The sequence below is a fragment of the Emys orbicularis genome, chromosome 1 (assembly GCF_028017835.1).
Source record: "Emys orbicularis isolate rEmyOrb1 chromosome 1, rEmyOrb1.hap1, whole genome shotgun sequence".
NCBI classification, from domain to species: Eukaryota; Metazoa; Chordata; order Testudines; family Emydidae; genus Emys; species Emys orbicularis.
In genome coordinates this window covers 269,438,829-269,466,658 of record NC_088683.1, presented here as the reverse complement: position 1 = coordinate 269,466,658, position 27,830 = coordinate 269,438,829, and the positions used below count along the sequence as shown (strand labels likewise).

The window sequence follows — 27,830 nt, the reverse complement described above, 5'->3', positions numbered from 1 at the left end:
ACTCAGAGACAGTGGCAGAGTTGGGAGTAGAATGAAGTTCTGTCTACTAGTCTGTTGCTCTAAGGACTTGACCATACATAGCTATCCACTAACTATTTATTGGGAAAAGCTTTCTCCATTTCTCCTATATGTTGGATACTGTTGGGGATACTTTTCCCTTAGTTTCTTTGAAATCAGCATTTAGTAAAACTTAGTTTACCTGGAAGACCTGGGTGTCATTGAATAAGTTTGGCTAATTTCATTGTAACAAATTGACGTAGGAGCCCTGACTTTGCTTAGGATAACACTGAGCTTTGGATAACTGGAGGGACCATGAGACTGTCTTCACTGGAGCTGGCAGTGCTATTTCCAGCTTGGGTACACATACTCACAGTAACTGTGATGGCACTTGGGCTAAAAACAGCATTGTAGTTACGACGGTGCAGGCAGTGGGATGAACTAGCCACCTGAATGAACACATCTGAGACCCTAGGTACGGGGCAGCTAGTCCATCTCATCATCCCTGTAGTCATGGTTACACTGCTATTTTTAGCACACTAACTGGATCAGAGCTTGCACTGGTATATCTCCTCAAGCTGAATTTGCACCTCCAGCTCCAGTGTAGACATACCCTGAGAGCTGGATAGTCAGGCTGCACTGTATTTGATTTAAACTGGTCCACATTCTGTACCTAACAAATACGTTTTCCTCATAAACCACAGAATGGTCCATTTTCTCAGGATGATCTCTTGAAATGAAATAGTACTGTCCAGTTTCATCCCCATGTCAACAGATATGGCTATTTCTGCTGCAGCTCATCCATTGTATTGTTCATACCTGCCTAAAGCTTATTGTCACATTCAAGATTATGATGTACATCAAATATAAATTGCAAAGGAAATTAATCAAATCCCTAATTGTACTTCATACATATGAAAAATGTCAACATACAACTGACTAAAACGATTTCTGTTTGCCTTCGTTTTGTGCTTACTTTATGTGAGCTGGAATCAAATGGAAAATTGACTCATGATAACCATTATGAGAAGTAACATTTCCATAACTCAGGAAATTCAGCCAAACTTATGAAGTTTCTAAAAGTTTAGAGATTATTGAAATTAGGTCAGTAAATTATGATAACACTTTCTTTTGGAACATTGTCCCATTTGCCGAAACAAAACATAACTGTTAGAAACAAACAAAAAGTGGAAAAGTGTATTTGTCAATTAGTTCACTAAATGTGACTCACGATTTGATGTGACTGCTCCAGGGCCGTTTATCATGAACATTCGTGTTTCTTTGCATAGATGTTTGGGGAGCAACTTTCATTTGTGCAAACAATCCTATTTGTGCTGGAGGAGCAATAGTATTCATGCTGCAAGTGCTTGTTTGGTCTCTCCATTTATACATGCGTTTACTTGGGGGGAAAGTGACAAGAGAAAACTGAATGTAAAATCTGCTAAACATCTGTAAAATCTGATTTCTGTTTCTTCCTCTCCCTCAATTTTAAATTTGGGGGTCCCTGTATATAGTCAAATATAAAGTTATTTCTTGGGCAAAAGAGGATGGGAAAAAATATTTTCAACATTAACATCTTCTAGGCCTGTTGACTTCCAATTTGTGTCTCTGTAAAGTGTTTTCCACTGTCTCTCTGAGAGATTCAACCATCCCAATGATTCTTCAGGAAATTCTCTTGTGTATAAAGGATAGGACATGGAATCAGGGAACAGACTGTAAAATGTGACTGAGGCAACCAGGATTCTGAATATCAGATATTCAGCGGAGAGATCACTAACAATTCACAGAAACCCATAGGCCCAAATCTGCTCAAATAAACTACTTGTTGAGCAGTTAAGAATAACCAATTATTGCAAATTGTGACCCTTTAAAAGACAATTCTTCAACAGAAGAAAAGGGTAAAATCTGATTAATAAATTGTTTTCAACAAGTAATAATAATACTAATAATACTTAGCTCTTATATAGCCCTTTCCGTCAGTAGCAAGACTGACCAGCTATTTTAAAAGCCATGATTGAATAACTCTGGGGCATCATAGTGATATCTAAAAATGATTTCACAACAAAGTAAATTTATTCTTAATGAAGAAAATCAGTTACTATTTCCATTGTTCCCTGGATTCTCTGCTCATATGTAGTAATCATAGTGGGTGACACGTACCCCTGTGTAGAGGACCAGGCCAAGGCCTATGCGCTAGACAAGTCCCACTTAAACCAGTAAGATTGTAGTTACTGGTTGAAATGAGGAATGAATGCGAGGGAAGTAGGTTCTGTGCTCAAATGTACACAAATTAAAGGTGCCCCGTGTCACCTCTAGTTTTCCGATATGCTCCTCTTTTCAAAGAATATAATTTCTTTATGCACCTTCTGTTTCCCTTAATGCATTTCTCTCCCAGGCTCTAAGAGTCTGGAAAAGTCCTTGAGGTGTGTGCAATTTTATACATTGCAGAAATGGGATCTCATAGGACAAAAAATAAAAAGTTTGTAAAATACCCTTCTCTAATTAAAAGTAGTTATTATCAAAAATTGTTGGTGCATAAGTAACGGAAGAACATGGCCCTTCTCTATTGGTTTCACTTACTTGATGATGGTTAAGGATAAGATTATGTCACGAAGTCATGGAAGTCACAGATTCCTTAACTTTCAGAGACCTCTGTGACAATTTCCACTTCAGCGCTAGTGTGGTGGGGCCAAAGCTCTCAGTCATGGGGGGGCAGAGCTGTCAGCCTCTGCTGGTGGTGGGTGCTGGACACACCCCTCCCTGCAGAGGGGCTCAGGCTCTCTTCCCCTGCTTGGGCTTCAGTCAGGGCACCCCCATTATTTTTAGTAAAAGTCACAGACAGGTCACAGGCTTCCATGAGTTTTTGTTTGTTGCCCGCGACCTGTCCGTGACTTTTACTAAAAATAACCGTGACAAAATCTTAACCTTAATGATGGTAGCGTTTTGGATTTCTCATTGCAAATGACTTAAGGCATTGCACCTCCTGGAACCAGGAGTGAAGTAGACAACTCTGTTTTTTCTCACAAATAGATATGGGACTGAAATCGTTCCTGGAGTTAGTAACTCCATTGACTTTAATGAAGTTACCTCAGGTAAGAATTTTGCCTAAGCTGTCTTTAGTCTGGAAGGGAAGGAAATACTGATTGGGAATTTAAACCAATTAGGGGGGAGGGATAGCTCAGTGGTTTGAGCATTGGCCTGCTAAACCCAGGGTTGTGAGTTCAGTCCTTGAGGGGGCCACTTAGGGATCTGGAGCAAAAATCAGTACTTGGTCTTGCTAGTGAAGGCAGGGGGCTGGACTCAATGACCTTTCAGGGTCCCTTCCAGTTCTATGCGATAGGTATATCTCCATATATTATAAATGTTGCCTACACTATTTCAATAAAGTATGTGCTTCTAAAGTCGATGAAATATACCTAGAGGTAGGCAAACATTGTTTACTAATTTATAAGAGACACTGGGTCTGCTGTACACTCCATGGTCCATGAACAAAGGCATCTGCAATCTCCTTTCCTACAGCAGGGCTATATTGTGCCATTGATATTGGTTTTAAAAGTGGAATTTCTGCTTAAAAATCAAAGGCATGATATACATGCAGTTTCACTTAGGTTAATTACAAAGCAATTCTTAGTGTTTTTTTATTCCCTATGATATTCCTGTGTTTTCCTCTGTAAACCATGTGGGATTAAGTATGTGTGTGGGGGTGTTTTTTTATTATTATTTTTTATTAAAAGCAGTCAGCACTTTCTTTCAAATTTTATGAAGTTTGAGAAGCCCTTTGGGCCTAGCTGAGCTGGGTGTTCATGGGTGTGTTTTCAACAAGTACAAATGTAAATAAGGTGATTGTTGTTACACTAAAAGAAGGAAAACATAGGTGCATAAAAATATGACATGATAGTAAATACTTCAAAAATGGTGGTTTTGCTCTAGAGGAGAATAGGGTTTAAAAAACCCATACTTGATTCCCCAAGAACAGTAAAAATATCAAAGCTCACACTGGCAAAAGCTAGCTCTAGAACTAGTAATATTCAAGCTGTCATTGATAGAACATGAAGAGATGATGGCACATGAATATTTTCACAAGACTAAAGCTTTCTGGTTTGTTAAACCAGGTTAGCAGTTTCCTTTCAAATGCTTCAAATCTGGTTTGTAAAAAGAAAGCAATTGTCATTTTGCCTGTGATGATTTATGAAGAGCTCAAAGATAGGTCTGTCTTAGTTCAGAGAATGTTAGCGCTCAAAGCCTGTTGCTTTTCCAGTAAGCACTTAAAATCTTTGATTAGCTGAATTCCTTATTTTTTACCTTTCCTGCTGAGAAATTGACTTGAACAACTAACAAAAATTCACAAGCTTGACAGTATTTCATTCATCCAACCCTTTCCTGATTTCTATATGTATCTTTTCAAATAAAGTCTTTAATAGACAAAATTAACATTTTTTTAATCAAAAATTGCTGGGGACTTCATTCTCATTTTTGTCATTTGTTTAATAACGTTTAAAGAGAAACATTTTTTGTTTCATTCTATGCACTGTTTTGTCAGCATGTACCTCTTTGGGGGGAAAAGCCTTTTCAATGTTCTGTCTTTATTCTCAAAGCATGATGTATCTTCTGTTCCTTGCATTGTTTGGGGCACTGTCTCAATGTCCTTTTACTGCAGAAATACCTATTTGTACTGGGAATACCTATTTCCTCTATTACAGTGATCCTGTTCTCGAAGAACACACTTCATTTCACAATTGGACAATGCAAGATCCCTGGGTTGTGAGGTTTCAAGAATAGAAACCACACCACATTAGAGAACAGAAAAGGGGGCGGGGGGGAGTGACCTTCACTGTGAGTACTTGGGCCCTGTAGAGCACACAGAACTGGTGTGCCCTTCATTTTCTAATGAAGGCTGCACTTAGAATGATCAAATCAATATGGAATTGCTTTTAAGCAGGATCACTGCAGTCTTGAGGAGATGTCTTGTTGAAATGGACAGTATCTGTGGCATAAGCTTATATGGGGTGGATGCACTAGAATGTGTAGGTAGCTATTTATTAGTATTGTTTCATATGCATATTTTTAAAACTAATCTTTTTATATGTAAGTGTAAGGAGGGAATTTTATACAAACTGTTCTATTTCTGTCTTTTATGCAAAAATGGAAAGATAAAAGTTAGGAAAGAGGAATGTCTCATGACTTTGTATTTCCCCCCGTTTGTAATGTTTATTCTTTGTTTGTAAGATTTGAGAATACCCTGATGTAGGCCAACAGCAGCAGTTACTGTCTGATTTCACACTCACCACTGTCTAATACTACAGTATACCAATAAAGCATGGACTTGTACCAACTGGAGGGGTTGCTGGCTGCTAAACTAGTACCAAGCTCGATGACTATATGAGCATGTCAAGCCAAACTCATTTAAATGTGTATGCATGGTATTAATTTTTTTTGTTTTATTTTTGTTTATTTTTTTGTTTTTGTTACCTCTACCAAAGGCTTTTACTCATTCTAACTGGTACCTTGCTGTAAAACTGTCACTGGTTTAACTGTTCTGTCCAGCTGTTGGCTGGAGCTTTGTCCTGATATGAGATAACTTGTTTTTTCGGTTTGATACACTATTTGTGGGCATACATTTTGCAGCTGTTAAATTGAAGCAAATTTTTCTTCCCATTTCCTTCATTTTTCAAAGCAAGGCAGGCTCTTGGCTATGTGTGACATCACCTTGCTTTCTAAGATCTTTTGTTTTTTCCTTCTCCAAATTTATTGCTATTAGGTTCAGGGTTGTTTGCAGATGAGCCTCTGATTAATGCATAGCTGCGTTCTCAAGACCTTTATTCTAAGGAACTGTGTCCAAGTGAGAAACTTTATTTAAAAGCACTATTAATCAGAAGAGAAAGGTAAGCCCAATAAACTGGCAATCATATTGCTGTTGAGCCTGCTTTCATTGAAGTCAATGGGAGTTTTGCTATTTGGTTTAATGAGAGCAGAATGGGCCCTTCATCCAAAGTCTTGATAATTCAGCAGCAGTAACATAACTTGTGTAGCTGCTACAGTTAGAACACTTAGTTTTAGCCATATTTAATGCCATTCCAATTTAAAGCACTGCTGTTGTCAGACAAGTGAATATGCAAAACAGATTTTATTTAATCTATCTGTTCCCCATGTGCTAAGTATTATCTGTTATTTTACTGACCAAAGAGTTTTACTACGGTTAGCAGTACAGAGCCAATACAGCTATGGAAGAGTGAGCTGGATTTCATTCTGCCTTTATAGCAGTGACAAAATTGTCAGATAAATTCTGATTAGAGAATCTTCATTACTGGCAATGATGTAAGGGACAGAGAGAACACAGCTTGGTTTTCAGATTGTATCCACACCTGGAATTTAGGAAACACTCCCACCCCCACCTCCCTGGAAAAACTCCCACTAAACTTCAATGGGTTTTAGATTAGGCCATAGGAGAGAGTAAATATGGAATCCCACATTGTTACATATGTTGACAGTCATTTTTCTGACTGGAATGCATTTTATGTAATTAAAAAGTATAAACCTTAAAAATAAAGTAACTTTGATCACTATTTTTGAGGGGGTGGGTGAGTCTGTGTTGCAGCTTTTCCAAAGTTTATCTAGTAATGCTTCGAATTTAAATCCCTTTCAGTAGAAAACATTTCCACTGGTCTTTTCCGTATTTTACATCTTTACATCATATAATTTTACATCTTCTGTATTATACAGAGGAGGAGCACAAACCAGATTCCAGTCCAGTGCTGCTTTTCTCTGCTATGCAAACAGAAAACATGTAGTGGCTGGGAGTTGCATTTGCATTTGTCACTGAAATAGATGCAGAACTCTATTTCTGGCATTAGCTTGTTGTTTGCCAATTTTGGGAGATAGGGGAAGTGGGGGAAGAATGGCTTCAAGATGTGTTAAATCCCATCCACCTCTCTCACAACTGTCTAACATTGGTTGACGACTTTGCACTGTTCTTTCAATGTTAGGGTGAAATATCTTGCTACAGATTTAAATCTCTAGGATCAGATTTGTAGGTGGCTGTTGTGCAGACGTGGAAGGGGAGACTGGCACAGAAGTCTTCTACCCCTCCACCCAGCCATTGTGCCCACACAGGGACCAGGCACAGTTATAATCCCTAGTAGTAGGACTGAGACTTTCATCCTTAATAAGAGTTCACACGAGGGAGAGTGTTTCTAAATATTTATCATATGTCCCTGCTTAGGAATATTTGTAGGTTATTTTTTTTTAAATTAACTATACCTGGTCTCATGAAAAGGACATTAAGAGCCCTGACTGTACCCAAGTGCTGTATACAACCTTTCCCACTCCTCCAGCAGTAATGTACTCCAGCTCCGACCTGTCATACCATACCCCTGCTATACCAGCAATAGGCCTCTCCTAAGGGGAGAATAACAGATAGTTGTGTATGTTCTGAAGTGGTCATGCAACATATCCACAAAGTTCTTGATTGTGACCAATGGCTCCATTTTGCTTCGTGCGTGGAAGATGTATTTTAACCTCGGTTGTTTGAGGTATGTTAAAGATATTAACTCATTATGCCACCTTGTCCTTATGTTTCATGAGACTTTAAAGTCCTAGTATCTTTTGGAATGGGTCCCATATGAGGAGAGATTAAAGAGGCTAGGACTTTTCAGCTTGGAAAAGAGGAGACTAAGGGGGGATATGATAGAGGTATATAAAATCATGAGTGGTGTGGAGAAAGTGAATAAGGAAAAGTTATTTACTTGTTCCCATAATATAAGAACTAGGGGCCACCAAATGAAATTAATGGGCAGCAGGTTTAAAACAAATAAAAGGAAGTTCTTCTTCACACAGCGCACAGTCAACCTGTGGAACTCCTTGCCTGAGGAGGTTGTGAAGGCTAGGGCTATAACAGGGTTTAAAAGAGAACTAGATAAATTCATGGAGGTTAAGTCCATTAATGGCTATTAGCCAGAATGGGTAAGGAATGGTGTCCCTAGCCTCTGTTTGTCAGAGGGTGGAGATGGATGGCAGGATTACCTGTTAGGTTCACTCCCTCTGGGGCACCTGGCATTGGCCACTGTCGGGAGACAGGATACTGGGCTGGATGGACCTTTGGTCTGACACAGTATGGCCATTCTTATGTTCTTATCCTCTCATTGGTTATTCACATTCCCTTTCAGTTGATATTTATTTTCATTCTGAAATCCTGTCTTTCACCCCAGCATTTGTCAGATGAATCGGACTAAGCTTGCTCATTGCAACTAAGAAAGCAACCCAGATGTATTTGTCATTGACTGGATATTCTGACATACAATGAAAATTCTGAAAGGAAACGAGCATTATCATTAGTTGCTGGAGTGGTTAATCCTACACTGAACAGCCACTACCTTGCTTAGGTCCTGATTCAGGAAAGAATTTAAGCACTTGCTGAATTCTTCACTTTCCAGAGCAGCAGTTAAACACATGCTTAAGTGCTATCCAGAACAGGGATGCTCTCCTGAACTGGGGCCTTATTGACTGCTAGTAATGTTAACTGTGCCCTAGATAACACAGGAATGTTTTTGATTAACCTAATGCACCCCCTCTTAGATGATTGACCCTATAGTTCTATATATGTGATGAACGAGCCCAAGCCCAGTCTAAGTAAATAAAAATGCACCAAATTATGAGCAAACAACTGGCAAAATTAATAGTAACCTTTTGGCTTTAGTGATCCAACCAGCATCACTTGATCTCTGATAATTGATATAAAGTGGCTGAGAGAGAACTAAATTTTCATTAATCAAAGAACCTCAATGGATGTGACATGAGCAATTTTTGTATTATTTAAATAATGTTGGTCCTTTCACTTCTGCTCCTGTTGACTTGTTTTGTAGTCAATGAATAAAGCATATCTGTATTTACCCTTGTATGATAAGAATTCAGAGGAGATGCTGAGAGAAGACCCTATGACTAATGTAGGGTACTTACACCTAATCACCATAAAAAGATAGAGAGGACCCACATGCATAATTGCATTTAACATGGTCCCTCATTTACAAAATACAAATTTCTAAAAGCTCATCTTGCAAATATTGAGAAGTATGCTGCCCAGAGCACCCAACAACCTGAGCAAGGAGAACCTTCCTTTTCATTTCTTCCTGGCCTGTTTGCTTTATCACAGTAGAGCAAGTCAATTACTTATTTTGATAAAAGCAAAATCCAATTTATTCTTGTGTTTAGACTATATTTGTAGTAATCAAGACCTGTTAATGCATCACTAAGTGTTTTGGGCCACTTCCATGTAATAACCACTCCCTTGGGGCTAGTTTTAACTTGTAGTTATCATTCAACATGTAAAATGGGAAACCATTAGCATAAATACACTCCTGTCTGTCGGTGGTAGTGTTTGGATTTGAGTTTGGTCATCATTAATGTTCCTATTAGCCCCTGAATGAGAATGTAGTATTTTACTTTTCTGCAAAATACCAAATGTCTAAAATAAATAGTATCTTTTCTGCAAGTCTTTCACTGATGGAGCAGATGCTAAATGTTGTGCTCCATGAGGAAACTAACAATGATACCTCTTACAAGCTATGAGAGCCCACATCTTAAGCTGGGAAGCATTTTAAGTTAATTCCTTCATCTGGTATTTTACAGTTCGAACCACATCAGTCAAATTGAGTTTGACATAGATTTCCCCCTACATTAATGTTAGGGCCTCAGTTATGTCTCATAGGAGGTGGTGTTCAATTTCTACCATGTAACACCTGAGGCTTTCTCACAGAGGCGCAAATGATCTATTCACTGTCGTGTGACCGGCATAGTGCCAGAATTTCTCTGTTTTCTTACGTCAGAAGTGATATCACTTTTCCTATGTCTTTTATAAAGTGTAGTTTAGTACTTTAAACCTACAACCTCACTACTAATCTGTTTCACTATATGATGAATTCCATTTCCTTTGAAAAAATTGTATACAGGTGTGTACTAGTGTCAATAAAATTGACAGTTGTGTAACAACCTATGGCGTTTCAGATTTCACTGAGCAATGATTTAGTGTGGAACTGTGGGTAAATTCTTTCTTGCTAGTTACAGTAATATAAAAACTTTTATTTCAGGCAAATATTCCTTTGTCTTTGTTGTATAATAGGGTACATAATTGTCATAGATATCTAAACAAATAACATTGTACACTAGGATGAATATGTACACTTCTGGGATGCAAAAAAAAAAGTGTGGTGTAGCAATAAACCTGAGCCCTTTCACGAAATGTTTTGCACTCATCCTACTGGCCTAATTCTATGTATTGATGCCATTATTTATTGGAGTGTCTGAGTTGTGTTGTAGTAACAGGGGAACTAATAGTTAAATAATATACTCCAGAAAAATGCTCATGGTGAAAAGCCCTTGACCTTAAATATATGGATATGCAAACATTTGCATTTACTTTCATTCTGGTCAACATAGCTATGGGAATCGATAGCTTGTTAGTTTCTCCATTGAAGTTTTTAAGGTATGAAGCCCAAACGAAACAATATGGGCTGTAAACATTTCATGGTAGCATAGCTTTTAACAGATTTGACTTTTCATGGCACGTCTGCAGCTTAATTGGGAAGATGCTGAGGTTTTTTTGGCAAGCTGTTTCATTTGCACAGTCAGTAATCTGGCTGCCTTCCAAGAGACAAAACACTAATTTCAATACTAGTATATCTCAACCTACAGAAGTATAATTTACTGTCATAATTTTTTTACTATACAAAATATAATGGGGCTTTATGGCTGTGATCAACTAAAATTGTCATGCTTTGTGTGTTAAAAAGAATACCTTCTTGTGCGAATGTAATGCTAGCATTTCCATCCCAAACAATCAGAGGAGCTTGGAATGACCCTACAAGGTATAATAATATATGTTCTTCTGCTGTGTGTAGAAATGGGAAGCTAGTAGTTTTCTCCCTCCATTTTAGATGTGATTGACTTTGCATAGTACAATACTGCCATAGAAAGTCCTAGTTTTTCCTAGACTCCCTATAGATATACTTGTTCTAATATCTTTCCCACAGCTTCCAGTGAAGTACTTTAGGTCATTTGCATTTTGGAGTTATGTTGTAGGAGGAAAAACAGGAGCCATAGGTTGGCTTATTTATTATGATGTTCTTTGTGTTTTAAACTAACTGTAAAACTGAGAACATTTATCTGTTCTACGCATTCTTTTCCATAGAGTAGGATGCTATGGTGAAGAGCTCATCATGAATTGATATTTAATATTAACATATGCAACTGAATTATTTGTGCCTGGCTCTCTAGTTTTATAATGTAATTATAATAATTTATAATATAAACTGTAATTCTTCCAGTTTTATCAACTAAATGAGCACGGGGCCAGATCTTCAGCTGATATAAATGGTTGCAGCTCCATTGACTTCAGTGACACTACGTCCATTTACACGAGCTAAGGATCTGGGATCTTGTGCCTTTTAGCATAATTTCCACACTGTGGTTTAAGATTCTGTCATTTTTAGCTGCCTGGAGATGTCCCATACTAACTGCATTTTTATTGTATCATTTCTTTAGCAGGTTCTCTGACTGGCAGCCCTCACCTTTCAGAGCTCTCAATCAATTCTCAAGGAGCACCAGTGGTGGCAAATATGTCATTATCTCCAAACTTGAGCCCTGATGCCAAGCAGTCTTCTCCACTGATCAGCCCATTGATGAATGACCCATCGTATATCAGGACTGATGATGAGGAAGAGGTCAGGAGAAAGGTATTGCGGTTGACTTCACCCTATTCTCCCCTGGATGTTTTGATTGCTGGAAATGTGATATGTGGCTGACATCTCTAGATCCCTGACACTCTCCCATCCCCTCTTCATTTGTTACAAGAGAAGGAAAGATCTTTTTATGCTGGGTTGCAAAAAAGCTAACAAATAGTCTGAGAGAGGGGCTGTTTGTCTTGTGATGTGATGCACCAAACCACAGCTTGCAAGCTATCCCAGAGCCTCATTGTACTCCTCTTGAAGCCAGTGGTAAAACTCCCATTGCTTTCAGTGGGACAGAAGTGAGCCACAGAAGAATTTGCTGCTCTAAGGGCCTAATCCAAAGTTCCATCTAAGTCAGTGACTGATTTCAGTGGCCTTTTGCTCTGACCCTACAAGTCGGGTCTAGCACGTTTTAAAGAAATTTATTAATGGTCTGTTTTGACAAAGTGCTCAACTTCAGAGAGCAAAGTGTCCAACTTGGGCCCTCCAGGGTGACTGTGTTAAGAAAAAAAATTGTATTTGATTATGAATGGAAAATGTGTGCTCCCTGAGCCATAGCCTATGGTTTTTAAACTGAATTGTTTGAGTCAGCCCCATTACTATAGTGAGGAGATAGAGGGCATCACCTCCACAATGTCCTCCACCCCCCGCTTCTCCTCGGGCTATAGGAGCACCTCTGGTATTAGCCAGGAGCGGTTCTGAGCAGCTGTTGTTTCTTCCTTGCTGCAGCTGCATAGCAGCTCCCCTGCTGGCTGCCTGCTGCATTGCAGGGGAAGGTGGTGGTATGTTGTGATTCATATTACCCTAGCGCCTAGGAGCCCTCGTCATGGACTAGACCCCATTGGTAGCATAACTCTGGCGGCTCCATTGCTGACTGACCTGTGAGAGTCTCAGGAAGAGCAAGATAGGGGCTTGGCTGGCTCTACTTGAGCCTAGGGGGTTGTCTAGGAAAAGACTACTACTACACTCAGCTATACAGGGCACTGGAGGAGACATTGAGAACCAACCCCAGTCAACATCTTCCTGATTCTGTGCCCAGCCCCAGTTTGAGCAGCCTAGTGATTGCTCCCTCTTATGCCAGCCGGCAATGGTTCCCTTGGAGTGGTACACTAGCTAGGGATAGCCAGAGCTTCGTGTATGCCAGCCAATGTCCATCACTGCCTCTGAAATGTCCTCTACACCAACTGCGGGAGGGATGGAGCATATTAACAAGGGATTTGTGGATGTTTTCCTTTCCCTTTGTGTCACCTGAGAAGCACAAAGGGAGCAGAATAGGGCAGAGAATCTGTCTGAAAGTACCGATTGTGTCTCCTTGACCATTTTGAAAGAAGATGTTGGACCCTTAAGCTGTAAAGGCTGGTCACTGCTGCTCTAACCTAAATGTCTCCCTAGTGTAAGATTGATATTGATAGATTTGCCTTTTATGAAACACGGAGGAGAGATTTTTCTGAAGTTCGAAGTCTATATCTTTCTCTCCCAGCCCTTTTCATCCCCTACCTACTCCACCCTTTTGGAAAAACTAGTTTGGGCATTTTGGAGAGTATTCTGTAGTAAATGTTTATCATGTGAAGAGATGTGTATTGAAGAGTGAACACACATTATGTGATGAATAGATCACTGTCTGTTCATTAAGGTGTTTGTTATGTTTGATCCTAACTGTTAACTGTCCAAAAAAGTTGTCATCTCAGCTTCAAATACATCCTGCTCCAGAAATGTGGAATAAGTTGAGAGGAATACTAGAAATAACTGGATCCTGCAAATAACCATAGCAGTAAGAAATCTTTTCCAAACTCCTAGACAGCTATTGTTTGCAAGGATGTTCTCAAGGGATTTTCCACAGGGAAGTTCCAGCAAGCAGTCATAATAAGCACAAGCAAGGCTCGCTAGTTTGTAATTCTCCTAGTGATTGTTGCCTAGAGTCTCTTTTCTACTGGAGACTTGGCCCCCTAAAGCTGATCAAAACTTCTTATTTTTTGCAATTTACAGAGATTTCCAACTGACAAAGCTTACTTCATTGCTAAAGAAGTATCGACCACAGAGCGAACTTACCTGAAGGACCTTGAAGTCATTACATCGGTATGTTTACTCATGAAACATATGCTGCTGGAGTCAGCTGTGGTATTTTATTTGCCCCATTTACTCTTTAGCTATTCTACAAAAATTTTATTTTCTGCCCCCTATGCTATGCACAGGGGTATTGTTCCAGTGAGGACAGAATTTCAGATTTACACAAAAAGCAGAGGGTAGACATTTACAGTATGGCTAGTCAGTAACAGGTACAGTGAAAACTTTCTAGGAATTGAAAATATGCTCAGACCTTGTGGCTTTAATTGGAAGCTCACAGATAATATTTGTAATGGAGTCCCCTAAAACAGGAGTAGCTCACCTAGGAAATTGTATTTATTTTTTTGACTCGTTTTATTGCCTTCTGTTCACCAACACCAACTAAATCATCCCAGCCAAGGCTCTCTCAAGCCGGGCCTTAAAAACCACTAAGGATGGAGATTCCACCACCTCCCTAGGTAACCCATTCCAGTGCTTCACCACCCTCCTAGTGAAATAGTGTTTCCTAATATCCAACCTTGACCTCCCCCACTGCATCTTGAGACCATTTCTTCTTGTTCTGTCATTTGCCACCTCTGAGAACAGCCTAGCTCCATCCTCTTTGGAACCCCCCTTCAGGTAGTTGAAGGCTGCTATCAAATCCCCCCTCACTCTTCTCTTCTGTAGACTAAATAACCACAGTTCCCTCAGCCTCTTCTCATAAGTCATGTGCCCCAGCCCCCTAATCATTTTCATTGCCCTCCACTGGACTCTCTCCAATTTGTCCACATCCCTTTTGTAGTGGGGAGACCAAAACTGGATGCAATACTCCAGGTGTGGCCTCGCCAGTACTGAATAGAGGGTAATAATCACCTCCCTCAATTTGCTGGCAATGCTTCTACTAATACAGCCCAATATGCCATTGGCCTTCTTGGCAACGAGGGCACACTGCTGGCTCGTGTCCAGCTTCTCGTCCACTCTAATCCCCAGGTCCTTTTCTGCAGAACTGCTGCTTAGCCAGTCAGTCCCCAGCCTGTAGCAGTGCATGGGATTCTTCCTTCCTAAGTGCAGGACTCTGCACTTGTCCTTGTTGAACCTCATCAGATTTCTTTTGGCCCAATCCTCCAATTTGTCTAGGTCACTCTGGACCCTATCCCTACCCTCCAGTTTATCTACCTCTCCCCCCAGCTTAGTGTCATCTGCGAACTTGCTGAGGGTGCAATTAATCCCATCATCCAGATCATTAATAAAGATGTTGAACAAAATGGGCCCCAGGACCGACCCTTGGGCACTCCGCTTGATACTAGCTGCCAACTAGACATCGAGCCATTGATCACTACCCGTTGAGCCCGACAATCTAGCCAGCTTTCTATCCACCTTATAGTCCATTCATCCAATCCATATTTTTTTAACCTGCTAGAAGAATACTGTGGGAGACCGTATCAAAAGCTTTGCTAAAGTCAAGATATATCACATCCACTGCTTTCCCCATATCCACAGAGGCAGTTATCTCATCATAGAAGGCAATCAGGTTGGTCAGGCATGACTTGCCCTTGGTGAATCCATGTTGACTGTTCCTGATCACCTTCCTTTCCTCCAAGTGCTTCAAAATAGATTCCTTGAGGACCTGCTCCATGATTTTGCCATGGACTGATGTGAGGCTGACCAGTCTGTAGTTCCCCGGGTTCTCGTATTTTGCTACTCTCCTTTCTTCCTTTTGTGAGGATCCTGAACTCAACCATCTCATGGTCACTGCTACCTAGGTTGCCACCCACTTCTACTTCCCCTACCAGTTAGACCTGTTCAGTCTAAGAAAAGTTTTAACATGTATTTGAAATGTTCTGATTTTTCAGTAAGTAGCTAAAGAATATTTTCAAACAGCCTGTTATCTTCTAACATATACTCAGAATAAGAATCCTATATAAATCATTCAGACAAAACCTGCTCTTCTTTTGCACACAGAAAATGCCTATTAATTTCAGTGTGAGTTTTCCATGAATATAGCAAGCAAGACTTGCCCTTAAATAATGTTCTTTATGGATCTATAGGGGGACTGTAACAAAAGTGCCTTGAATGTACAATGCCACCAATTATCTGTCCTACCTGAACTGTGTGCAGTACTGGAACAGAGTGTGGGTAGGTGAGAGGGAAGGACGAAGTGTCTCCCTGTATTGTGGACCTGGGCCAGTTTAAACCGGAACAGTTTTCAAGGCTGCTCTAATTTACAGGCAGTTTCAACAGACCCCTATGAACCACTGAAGGTCTATCAAAAATAGCTAGAGCACAGTAGGTACTATGAGGAGGGAGTGAGATCATCAAGCAGGGTAGGCCAGCTTTATGCCATCCAGACAACCCCTCTTACATTGCTGCATTGATAGCCCCTTTACACCACAAGCACAGCACAAAGGGATAATGGGGCAAAGCAGAATTGACCCCAGTGGATCTAAGATCCCATTATAAATTTAAACAGTAGGGCTTGATCCTGACCTACTTATACTCTGCTTGTACCAGCATAGATCTTGAACTTCTGGACCTCCATTTAACTGGACTTTCTCTAACTTTGAGTGACCACCTTCATCTATCTAGGGCAGGGGTGGCCAACCTGAGCCTGAGAAGGAGACAGTATTTACCAATGTACATTGCCAAAGAGCCACAGTAATACGTCAGCAGTCCCCCATCAGCTCCCCCCATCCGCTCCTCCCAGCGCCTCTCACCCACCAGCACCCCTGCCAATCAGCACCTCCCCTTCCCTCCCCATCAGCTGTTTTGTGGCGTGCAGGAGGCTCTGGGTGGGAGGAGGAGGAGCGAGGGCATAGCAGGCTCAGGGGAGGGGGCAGGAAGGGGTGGACTGGGGGCAAGGCCTGTGGCAGAGCCAGGGGTTGAGCAGTGAGCACCCCCCAGCACATTGGAAAGTTGGTGCCTGTAGCTCTAGCCCCAGAGTCGGTGCCTATACAAGGAGTTGCATATTAACTTCTGAAGAGCCGCATGTGGCTCCGGAGCCACAGGTTGGCCACCCCGATCTAGGGCCTGAACTTCAGAGGTGCTGAGCTGGATTTGGTTTCCGTTGAATCTGGACCAATAGGTAATCAGACTACAGTCAAACATTCTAAGTCAGATGCCAAATTTTGAAAATCTGAGCCACAGCAAACCCGGTTATGAGAGCCACTTGCGGTAGCTACTTTCACATTTTAATAACTAGTTTAAGTGGTTGGAATTAAGTTTCCTACTTCAGTACAATGAAGTAAATGAATCCACAGTAGCTGAATTACCTGCTAAATTAATTCAGTAGGGCAGGGTACTTTTCTATATTTATCTTGGGACATCACATTTCATGACAAATATAGAAAGGAAATAGAACTGTGACCTCAGGATACAGTATCACTGCAGTAAATGTATTCTGTATATACCTTGAATTGGTGGATTAACTGTAAGGAAGTAAATAACCCCTTTCACTACTGTTGTTGTTATTATTACATTTATAGGGCCCAATTCAAAAGCATGCGCTTAAGTCTCATCAACTTCAATGGGATTTAAGTAGTTTCTTAAATGTTGTCCTAAATCTGAGCCATACTGTAGTCTAGAGGCCAGCCAGGGTTGTAGGTAACTGCACAAAGATAGAGTAAATGACAGGCCCTGCCCCCAGCCTTCCCCTTTATCACTTTGTTCTTTCCTTCCAGTGGTTTCAGAGCACAGTGAGTAAAGATGACTATATGCCAGAAACACTGAAGAATTTCCTCTTCTCCAACTTTGAACCTTTGCACAAATTTCACACCACTTTTCTAAAGGAAATTGAGCAGAGACTTGCTCTGTGGTAAGAAAGTTATTCATTATTTATTACTATTACATCTCACAGTTAAGTATTTCCACATTCCAGTTTGGTAAATTTTTGCTCCATATGGGTTGACTGTCGTGATTCATTTGGGTGGATCAAAAATGTTGGCTGTTAATAGAATGTATAAAGAAATCTGCTTTGTGTTAATTCAATTGATTGTGTGTTTAATACAGCCATATTGAAACAAGGTAATACAAACTAGTAAAGTTTCCTATCATTTGATGATACTTTTCCATTCCTATAGTAACTCTGGAGGATGTCAAAGAGCAGCTACTAAATGTCTACACTTTTACATCAGCAGGTCCAGAGAACTTGCATCCAAGAGTTTTAAAAGAGTTGGCTTGGGTGCTCTCTGGACAATTGATGTTGATTTTCAATAAATCTTGGAACACCGGGGAAGTTCCAGAGGACTGGAAGAAGGCTAATGCTGTGCCAATATTAAAAAAGGGTAAACAGGATGATGTGGGAATTATAGGCCTGTCAGTCTGACTGATTCTGGGCAAGATAATGGAGCAGCTGATGTGGGACTCAGTTAATAAAGTATTAAAGGAGGGTAATGTAATTAATACCGATTAACATGAGTTTATGGAAAATAGATTGTGTCAAACTAACTTGGTATCTTTTTTTTTTTTTTTTTTTTTAATGAGATTCCAAGTTTAGTTGATAAAAGTAATAGAAATCTAAGTATATTACATCAACGCTATACGGTATTTGATTTGATGCAGCACACATTTTGATTAAAAAGCTAGAAAGGTATAAAATTAATATCACACACATTAAATGGATTAAAAACTGGCTAACTGATAGGTCTCAAAATATAATTGTAAACAGAATCCTCGTTGAGTGGGTATGTTTCTAGTGAAGTCCTGCAGGGATCAGTTCTAGGCTCTATGCTATTTAACATTTTTATCAATGACCTGGAAGAGAACATGAAATCATCAGTAATAAAGTTGTAAGATGACACACACAAAATGAGGGAGTGGTAAATAATGAAGTGAACATGACACTGATACAGAGCAATCTGGATTGCTTTGTAAGCAGGGCACAGGCAAACAATATGTGTTTTAATATGGCTAAAAGTAAATGTATAGATCTAGGACAGCAGTCCCCAAACTTTTGAGAGTCGTGCCCCTCCCTTACCGGTCTGCGCTCCCTCCCTCCCGCCCCCAGAGCTCGGAGCGGGGCTGCAGCTCTGGGTAGGGGGGGCCAAGAGGGGCACGGCACGGACAGCAGTAAGGGGGCCACAGCTGGATCTGGAATCCCCTCCTCCATCGGGCCTCTCGACCACTGGAAGGAGTTTATCACCATCCCATACTTAGAATATATCTCCCCTCCAATGGCACTGATGATACCCCTACTGGAACGAGAATCAGGCTTCTCTCCATTGAGAGAGTCTGAACCACTTGATGAACCTTTCTTCCCCTACCCTACATGTCCACCACCACCCAGGAGACCTGCACCAGTTTGGGATCAACCTCTGCATCATCTGTCTCGGAGGCGCTGGTACCCCATGCTGTTAGGGTGACCAGATAGCAAGTGTGAAAAATCGGGACGGGGGTGGGGGGTAATAGGAGCCCATATTAAAAAAAGCCCCAAATATTGGGACTGTCCCTATAAAATATGGATATCTGGTCATCCTACATGCTGTGGGGGCCCCCACGACCACCTATTGATTCTTCCTACTGGCTGTATTGGGGGTCTTGGGACCTGTACTCTCCTGCAAAGTTGATCTGATATGCCAGGGAGTCACCACTTGTCTCCCCTCTAAGGGGATGCTCAGATCTGCCCCTGGATCTGCCGGAGGAGGAGGAACATTACTCTTCGGATCCAGTGGTTCTGCTGGAACCAGCAGGACTGCCATTGTCTTCCCCAGATGAAGCAGTGACTCCTATGTCTCCTCTAGCCCCACCTTCCCCTCCCCTCCTTAACCCTCCCCCTCCCCCCACCCCCCCCGATTACTTTAGGCAGTTCCAGGAACTTCTTCACAGCATTGCTGGATAGCTTCAGATTCCTTTTTTGAGGAGATCCAGGACTCCTAGCACAAACTTTTAGACATCCTCCATGCATCTGGACCCAACAGAATAGCTTTCTGCATTAATGAAGCCATACTGGAGCCAACTAGGACAGTCTGGCACACCTCTGCCATCTGTGCTCCTACCCGCAAAAGGACGGAGAAGCTCTATTTCGTGCTGGCCAAAGGAGAGGAATTTCTGTGTTCTCACCCTGCTCCCAACTCACTGGTGGTCCATGCTACTTCTGAAAGGGCTGGACAGCAACATCCCTGGTCTGCTTCAGCTGATAGAGGGCAAATGCTTGGATCTGTTGGGAAGAAAGGTCTTCTCATCATCCAGACTCCAGTTCAGGATAGCCAACTACCAAGTGCTAACAGATAAAATACAATTTACTGAACTATGCCAAGTTTGCAGAGTTTACGGATAGCCTTTCCGCAGCAGGACAGAGCTTGTTTTCAAGCTCTGATAGACAAAGGCAAACTGATAGCCAGGACTATTCTCCAATCTGCAGTCAATGCTACTAATACCCTAGAGCTCTGGCTCCCGCCATCGTCCTGTGCAGGGAGTCATGGCTCCATGAGTCAGGGTTCCCTAGGGAGATCCAGAATACCATTGAGCAAGCCATCAATGAATCACACCTCTTCAACCAGAAGATGGATGAGTCCCTCCGTGCCCTGAAGGGACTCCAGGGCCACCCTCTGCTCCCTGGGCATATACACACCTGCCCGTAAGAGGAAGTTTCACTGCCCACCAGTCAGATCTAGGCCCATGGCTCAGCAGTTTTTCCATCAGAGGCTCTATGAACCACCATGTAAGAGACAGAAGGTTCAAAAGTCCCGCTTCCCTACACACTCTGCAACAGGCTCTGCATCCCAACCTCAGCCGCCGGCTTGACATTATTTTTGATGGGAGCTTGAGAACTGTGAAACACTAAGCTCAATAACTCCCACACACCGCTCTTTTTCAGCAGTTGGAGTGCAATAACAACAGACAAGTGGGTGCTGAATGTCATCCGCTCTGGCTATAGGATAGAGTTTGCATCCTTATCTCCTCCAAAAAAAACCCTTCCCATCCTCCTTTGGGGGCCACTCTCATGAGCGTATTCTCAAACAAGAGGTGAACTCCTTACTGCAGCAAGGAGTGATAGAACACATCCCTCCACAATACCAAGGGAAGAAAGGTTTACTTACTTCCTGTAAGCTGCTTCATATCCAAAAACAGAGGCACCTAAAATCAAAGGGCACTTTTGAAAATGTTGGCCTTAGTTACTCATCCTGCAGTCACTCCTGCAGGTGTTAAGAGTTTTGTCAATCTACACTTACTATATTTTCTTCTGAAGACACCTTGAAGCTCAGCAAAATTTTCCTCACTTGAGTGTAGCCTTGTCTTTTTACTCCCATGTACACACCTAACCCCTGAATCGAGACAGACAGTTGCTGCAGTTTCTCTTCTTAGGACTTATCTACACTTAAAACCCTGCAGTGGCGCTGCTGTATTGTTTCAGTGAAGATGCTACTTATGCCAACGACAGCGGTTCTCCCGTCAGTGTAGGTAATCTACCTCCCCAAGAGGCAGTAGATAGGTCAACAGGCGAATTCCCCCATCTACCTAGCTCTGTCTACACCAGGAGGCAGGTCGGTTTAACTGCATCACTCAGGGATGTGCATTTTTCACACCCCTGAATGATGTAGTTATACCAAACTAATTTCCCAGTGTAGACCAGGCCTATGTCAACTTCTTTAATTTCTCTATCTCTAATAATATGTAGGAATGGTGGAACAGTTTCACTGAGGCATGAGACATGAACAAGCTTCATTCTCTTCAAGGGCTTTGTCACATGAAAAGAGGGTCTTTGAATAAAAAGATCTGCGCTACACAGAGTTTCTAGAACTGTTTGTGGGATCGATATGGGATTTTATATTTTGTTGTGGTGCTTTTTGTGTTTCACGGCTCGCCGGTGTGATGGGGAATGAATGAAAGGATGTTGGCAGTTTTGTTCCCCAGTGTCATCTGAATACTAGTCTGGTGAGAGGACCTACATTGGGCTGACGGAGCAAAAGAAGCAGGGGATGGTGTTGGAATTACATACTTCATTTTAAAGCACAGCTAGCTCCCTCAGTTGGTACGGACTTCTCTGTGTGAATTTTATGTGAGGACCAGAGGTTGGTTTTTTCAATGCTGTTCTCTTTTTATTGCTTTGAAACAGTGCTAGCTACTCAGCTGTTATATGTACTCTCTGGGGAAGAGAAATCTCCCACAGTGAGTAACTATTTCTCTCCCCCCCTCCCCCCGAGTGTAGGATCTTGGGTTTTTTAAAATGAGAGATAAATGTAATTAGCTCTTTCTTCTACTTAGAGATATTTTTTGTTTGTCTTTGGAAATGTTCTTGTGTTTTGGAAACTCTATGTCCAGTCTTTTCTGGACATAGACCAGACAAGCTGATGCATTGCCATAGTGATTGTAAACCATCAATTGAAATGATTGATATATCTGTCTGGGTTTTTGATTTACAAAGAGATATCCCCAAAACTATTATGGTTTGGCTCAAAGAGGCCTTAACTGTGAACCTTTTTAAAATATACTGGGTTGTTGTAGCTGTGTTGGTCCCAGGATATTGGCGAGACAAAGTGGGTGAGATAATATCTTTTATTGGACAAATTTCTGTTGCTGAGAGAGACAAGCTTTCGAGCTTACATATAGCTTTTCTTCAGGTCTGGGAAATTTGTCACAGCTAAATATAGGGGCAAACAGATTGTTTAACATAAGTAGTTAACACAGTAGTCTTTTATCACTTTCCTGTGTGAGTTCATTCGAGTGCATAGTGATTGTCTGATTTCACCCACATAATAGTTGTTGGGGCATTTAGTGCACTGGATAAGGTACACCACAAGTTGTGATAGTACTATTTAGGACCCATGGATGTTGAAAAATGTGTTGGGTGGAGGGGGAATTGATCATTGTAGCAGTGGAGACATGTACATAAGTCTGGTGCTGCTTTGAATTGGTGGATCCTGGTCTGTGGGGAGCTTGCTTCTGATGATGAGGTTGGGGGGTTGTTTGAAGGCCAGAATTAGGAGTTCAGGAATGATTTCTTTCAGGATGTGGTCCCTGTCTAGTATGGGTTTGTAATTGTTTAATGACACCCCATATGGGTTCCAGTGCCGGGTAGCAGGTGACAACTAGGGGTGTATGGTCGGAGAGGGTTTTATTTCCGTATTAAAGCAGGTTCTCTCGAGGTATTTGGGTGGCCTGTTGTGTGATGTGATATACTTCTCTGGTGGAGTGTCCTTGCTGGTGAAGGAGGCTTTAAGTGTGCTACGGTGTATATCCCTGGACTTACTCCTCAGAGTCTATTCTGTGGTATCTGAGTGCCTGAGTGTAGATAACCGATTTATTTGGGTGTTTGGGGTGGTTACTGGATCTGTGAAGGTAAGTGTGGTGATCCGTGGGTTTCTTGTATATAGTTGTCTATAGGTTCCATTATTGAAGCTGATCGTGGTATCCAGGAAGTTGATGCTAGTGTGGGAGTGTTCTAGAGAGAGTTTAATAGGTAGGTGGTGGTTGCTGAAGTTGTGGTGGAAATCTGTGAGGGAGTTTAGGTCATCAGTCCAGAAGATGAAAATATTATCTATGTATCTCAGGTATGTCATTGGTTTTGTGGTGTATTTTTTCAGAATTTCTTCCTCAAGGTGGCCCAAGAAGAGGGTGGCATACTGGAAGCCATGCTGGTGGCCATGGCTATACCGATGTTTTGGACAAAGTGTGTGTTGTTGAATGTAAAATTGTTATGGGTAAGGATGAAATGAATGATTTTGGCCATGTGTTTGGGGTCGAATTTTTAGTGTTGTCCATTGTCTTGTGGATATTTGAGATGGGCTCCGATGCCGTGATTGTGAGGGATGTTAGTGTACAGGGAGGTGACATCTATGGTGGCAAGAATGGTGTTCTGAGGGAGGCTGTTAATGTTGCGGAGTTTGTGGAGGTAGTCCCTTGTGTCCTGCAGGAAGCTGACCCTTTGTGTGGCGAGAGGTTTGAGGAGGGTTTCTAGGAGTCCCAATAGTCCTTCTGTAAGAGTGCTGAGGCCAGCTCTGATGGGTCTGCCTGGGTTCCCTTGTTTGTGTATCTTGGGAAGCAGGTTGAAGGTTCCTGGGGTGGGTTCATGGGGGATGAGGCTGTAGAGTTTCTCTTGGAGTTGTTTGGGGAAGGATTTGCTGATACCTTTAAATTCCATGTAGGGTCTTTAATGCGCCCCATCAATCCCCGGCCAGTGGAGAAATCCCCAGTTTTTAAGGTCTAACATAGTATTCAATTTACCTTAGCCTGAGGAAGGGCCATCTGAACCCTGCTGAGATTCAGGAAGTCTGATACTGACACTGTTACAACAATCCTCCAGCTATAGTAAGTTTAGTGCTCAGGCTAGCTAGTGGATCTCTAGTAAATTTTGCAACTCCTGTCATCTTCTATTTCCTTCTCAATGCCTCACATAAACCCTCCCTCCAGATGCTGAAATCTGAGAGGTTTTTGCTAACTACTGGGAATACATTTCTGAGCCACATCTGGTAGTACTGAGAGAACAAACTGCAGACTCTGAAGTGCGTTAGAACTGGAAGCCAAATTACTAACTTCTCTGTGAAAAGATTAGTCTTCCTGTTTTTATTAAAAGTATCTAAAGCTATTTCTCTCTAGTATGTGTGTCAAGTCTGGAAGGCTACAAGTTTTAGGATGTCTGTGAAGTATTTGTGTGGCATTAAACCCTAAATGCAGAAATAATTACTCTGCTCATTCAGCTACCAGTATCCTAGCAGAATGCACAGTCAACCTGTGGAACTCATTGCCAAAGGATGTTGTGAAGGCTAAAAGTACAACTGAAGTAATTTCATGGAGGATAGGTCATCAGTGGCTAATAGCCAAGATGGTCAGAGGTACAACCCCATGCTCTGGGTATCCCATATCCATACTCATACTCGACAGGGACCACATCCCTAAACCTCTGACTGCTAGAAACGGAATGGATGAGAGAAAATGGACCACTCAATAAATTGCCCTGTTCTGTTCACTTCCCCTGAAGCATCTGGCACTGGCCACTGTTGGAAGAGGGGATACTGGGCTAGATGGACCATTAATTAGTCTGACCCAGTATGGCTGTTCTTATGTTCTTATTGTCCTCTGCAGTCATCATCTACATTTTATACAAGTCTGTAAGCTAACAAGGGAAAGATGCATATTTATGGATTTGTATCAACCCTCCACTGTCAGAACTTATGAAAGCTAATTTGGAAACCTATTATGCAAAACACTGATAGAGGCATGAGAAGATGAGCTAAATGTCCCAATCTCTTGCCTGAGAAGGCGTACTGTGACCAGAATGAATAGCGAATTTAATATTTTACATAAACTGCAAAGGAAAACCAATCTTACTTTCAAATATGAGAATACTAACTAAATTCAGCTGGCTTTTCTCCTACTTGTATGTGACGGATGAAAGCCCCCAAGTTACAGTATGTCTCCTCTCAAAAAATAGAGCATGCACAAGTCTTCCTAATCTTCACATTATCCATCAGCGCTACTGAAATGGAGATGGCTTTTCTGCAGTGCCTGAAACAGAGACAGTACGTTGTAATGCAGATTGCAGTTCTCTTTCCTGTGGCAAATATAGCATCACACCAGGCTACAGGTAAAATTTTCAAAAGCACATAAGTCCCATTTTCAAAAATGGTTTAGGAACTTTGGAGCATAAGTCTCATCAAAAGTCGCTGGGGCTGAGGTTTCTATGGGCTAAGTACACAAAGGGCACTAAAACTGTGTTGCAACACCTACGTTTAGGCACCCTGCTGCCTAGTGGAATCCACAACCCCGAGTTAGATTCCCAGGCTCCCCATACAATGCATGGGGAGAGTTAAGTGCCTAATAATGGGATACACAAAAGCCAGCAAGCTGAGCAGGAAGCTGCCCAAGCTAGCCAGTAGGAAATGCTGAGAAGAAGGTGGGGGTCTAAGACCCTAAAAGGAATTTAGGTGCCTAAGGCTGGGCCAGAGGGAGGTGCCTATCTCCACTTGAGATTCTCAGCTGTGAACCTGCTCCTGGAGTCAGGACCCCCTAAATCCTTGCTCAGAAAAAATGATGGCAGTGCCCCCCTTATAGCCTTTGGAACACTTGGGATCAGTTCCCCCCTTTGTGGAGCTGGGACTGGAACTTGTGACTCCCTCGCTGTAGACGAGTGCCTGAACCACTGGGCTCTGGGAGATTGGGCCGGGGGGGGGGTCTTTCAAACTCTCTTGTGAGGAAGATGGTCCATTGTGTATAAATAATTAAACAATCATTGGAACAGGCACTTGAACTCCCAGGTGAATGCACTAACCACTGGTCTATAGAGTCATTCTCACACTCTCTATATATTTATATACAGTGGAACAGCTTCAGCCACCACCACCACTATTTTGTTCGAGGCCTGATCCTATAAGTGAGAGAGGCAGGGCAACACCTAATTTGAGGATCCCAACAGTGCTTAGGCTAGCTAGACACCCAGGTGTCAGGACTTAGGTGGGAGTGTGCATGCCCAATGGCAGAAATTTAGACATCATGGGGACTTTATCAGCAGAAGTTTAGGTGCCTATAGGGTTAGGTGAGTTTTGAGGATCTTAATTTTGGATTTAGGTGCCTAAAGAAGAGTTAGGCGCCTAAATCTCTTTGTGGATCTAGCCGTAAATGCCTAATTCAAAGCCCCAGTGACTTTCAAAAAGACTTGGTTCCAAAGTACCTAAATCACTTTTGAAAATAAGACGTATGCTACTAAGGCAGGTAGGCACTTTTGAAAATGTCACTCTTTGTCTATCTGAAATAATTGCACTGGTTTGACTAAATCGATTTAAAAATCAGTCTTATTAAACCCTTAATGTAAACGTTTCTTTACCCTTTAACCCTTGCTTAAAATGGTTTTGCTTTAGGCTTGTCTATATACAGAAATTGTACCGATTTAACTAAGTCTGTTTCAAAATGGGTCTAGTGACAACGGTACCGCCCCGTTGCGTGGGCAATCTTACCTTGGCCTAAGAGTGACTTGTGTAGATTTAGCTTAATTCAATTATCACAAAAGGCCCCGTGGCCTTGGAGCAGCCAGAGATAGAAAATGCTGGTATAAAGCTGGCGGAAGCAGTATAGTTGCTGCTGCTGCTTTCCCCCCAACAGCATAAGGGCAAAAGTGTTGCTGGGAAGGTGAGGAGGCTCTGCCATGTCCAATCCTACACAGGATTTTTATTTTATTTTATTTTAAGTTAGCCTCTGCTGGAGAACTGAGTGGCTCAGGATCAGAGAGTTACAACTGCTGTCCTGTTACACCCACATCCCCACTCGCACAGAATGGAGGATCAAGCCCTCTCATCCATTAGGTTATATTAGGTAATAGTGTAGTAACCCTGGCCCTGAGACTAGCCCCTGCTGCAGCAGAGAGAGAGAGAGCGAACTCAGGAGAGGGTAGTTCGAGCTGGGGCAGAGGCTTGGAAACTGCCCGAAGGGGACAGTTGGAAAAAGCTGTGAGAGAAGGAGGGAAGGATGCGGAGCTAGCAGATGACCTGGAGGTGAGGGGATAAAATAGAAGAACAGGAGACTAAAAGTAGGGCACTGGGAAATGCGAAGGGGGAAAGAAGGAAAATAGGAAAGGTTTCACGTCAGGAGAAGCAGAAAAAAACAGACGTGGGTATGCGAGCAGTCAGTATTAGTAGAGGGAATAAAATCCACAGACATACTGGAGAGAGAATACCAAGGAAAAAACCTGAAAGGAAATATAATTGGTGAAAAAGGGTATTGATCAAACAGCTGTGTTAGATGAAAACAGATCCTGAAAACAGTAAATGTGAAGCCCACCCACAAAGGACCTAAAGTAAATGACCAGAGAGAATGACTGTCTGAACATCTGTTGAAGGAAAACAGTTCAAAGGTGCCTAATGGACAAGTGAGGGCTCATTAAGTGAAGAAACCCGACTTGCAGATAAACTCGGTGAAAAGAGGCACAGCCACAGGACCATTGAATACAAGGAGCACTTCAAACTAAAGAGAATCAAAGAACAGGATAGCAAGAATGGAATTGCGCTACAGCCAAGGAGAGGAAACGTTGATTTTTCTCTCAAATGACACATTATGTTTGAGAAATCTCTTTTGTTCTTGTTAATAACAATGCTTTTGCTATTAACTGCACAGAGTGAGGAAGAGTAGCATGTACAAACTTGCAAAGGT

At 41.8% G+C, this 27,830-nt stretch overlaps 1 protein-coding gene across 1 annotated transcript in view; it reads left to right on the top strand.

The window, feature by feature from the left end:
• The window catches only part of FARP1 (FERM, ARH/RhoGEF and pleckstrin domain protein 1), a 275,111-nt gene that overhangs the window by 201,702 nt on the left and 45,579 nt on the right, over nt 1-27,830 (top strand). The window contains exons 13-15 of the mRNA XM_065414550.1: nt 11,533-11,720; nt 13,701-13,790; nt 17,435-17,568. Coding sequence (XP_065270622.1) covers nt 11,533-11,720; nt 13,701-13,790; nt 17,435-17,568 — 412 coding nt within the window. The remainder of the gene's footprint in view (nt 1-11,532; nt 11,721-13,700; nt 13,791-17,434; nt 17,569-27,830) is intronic.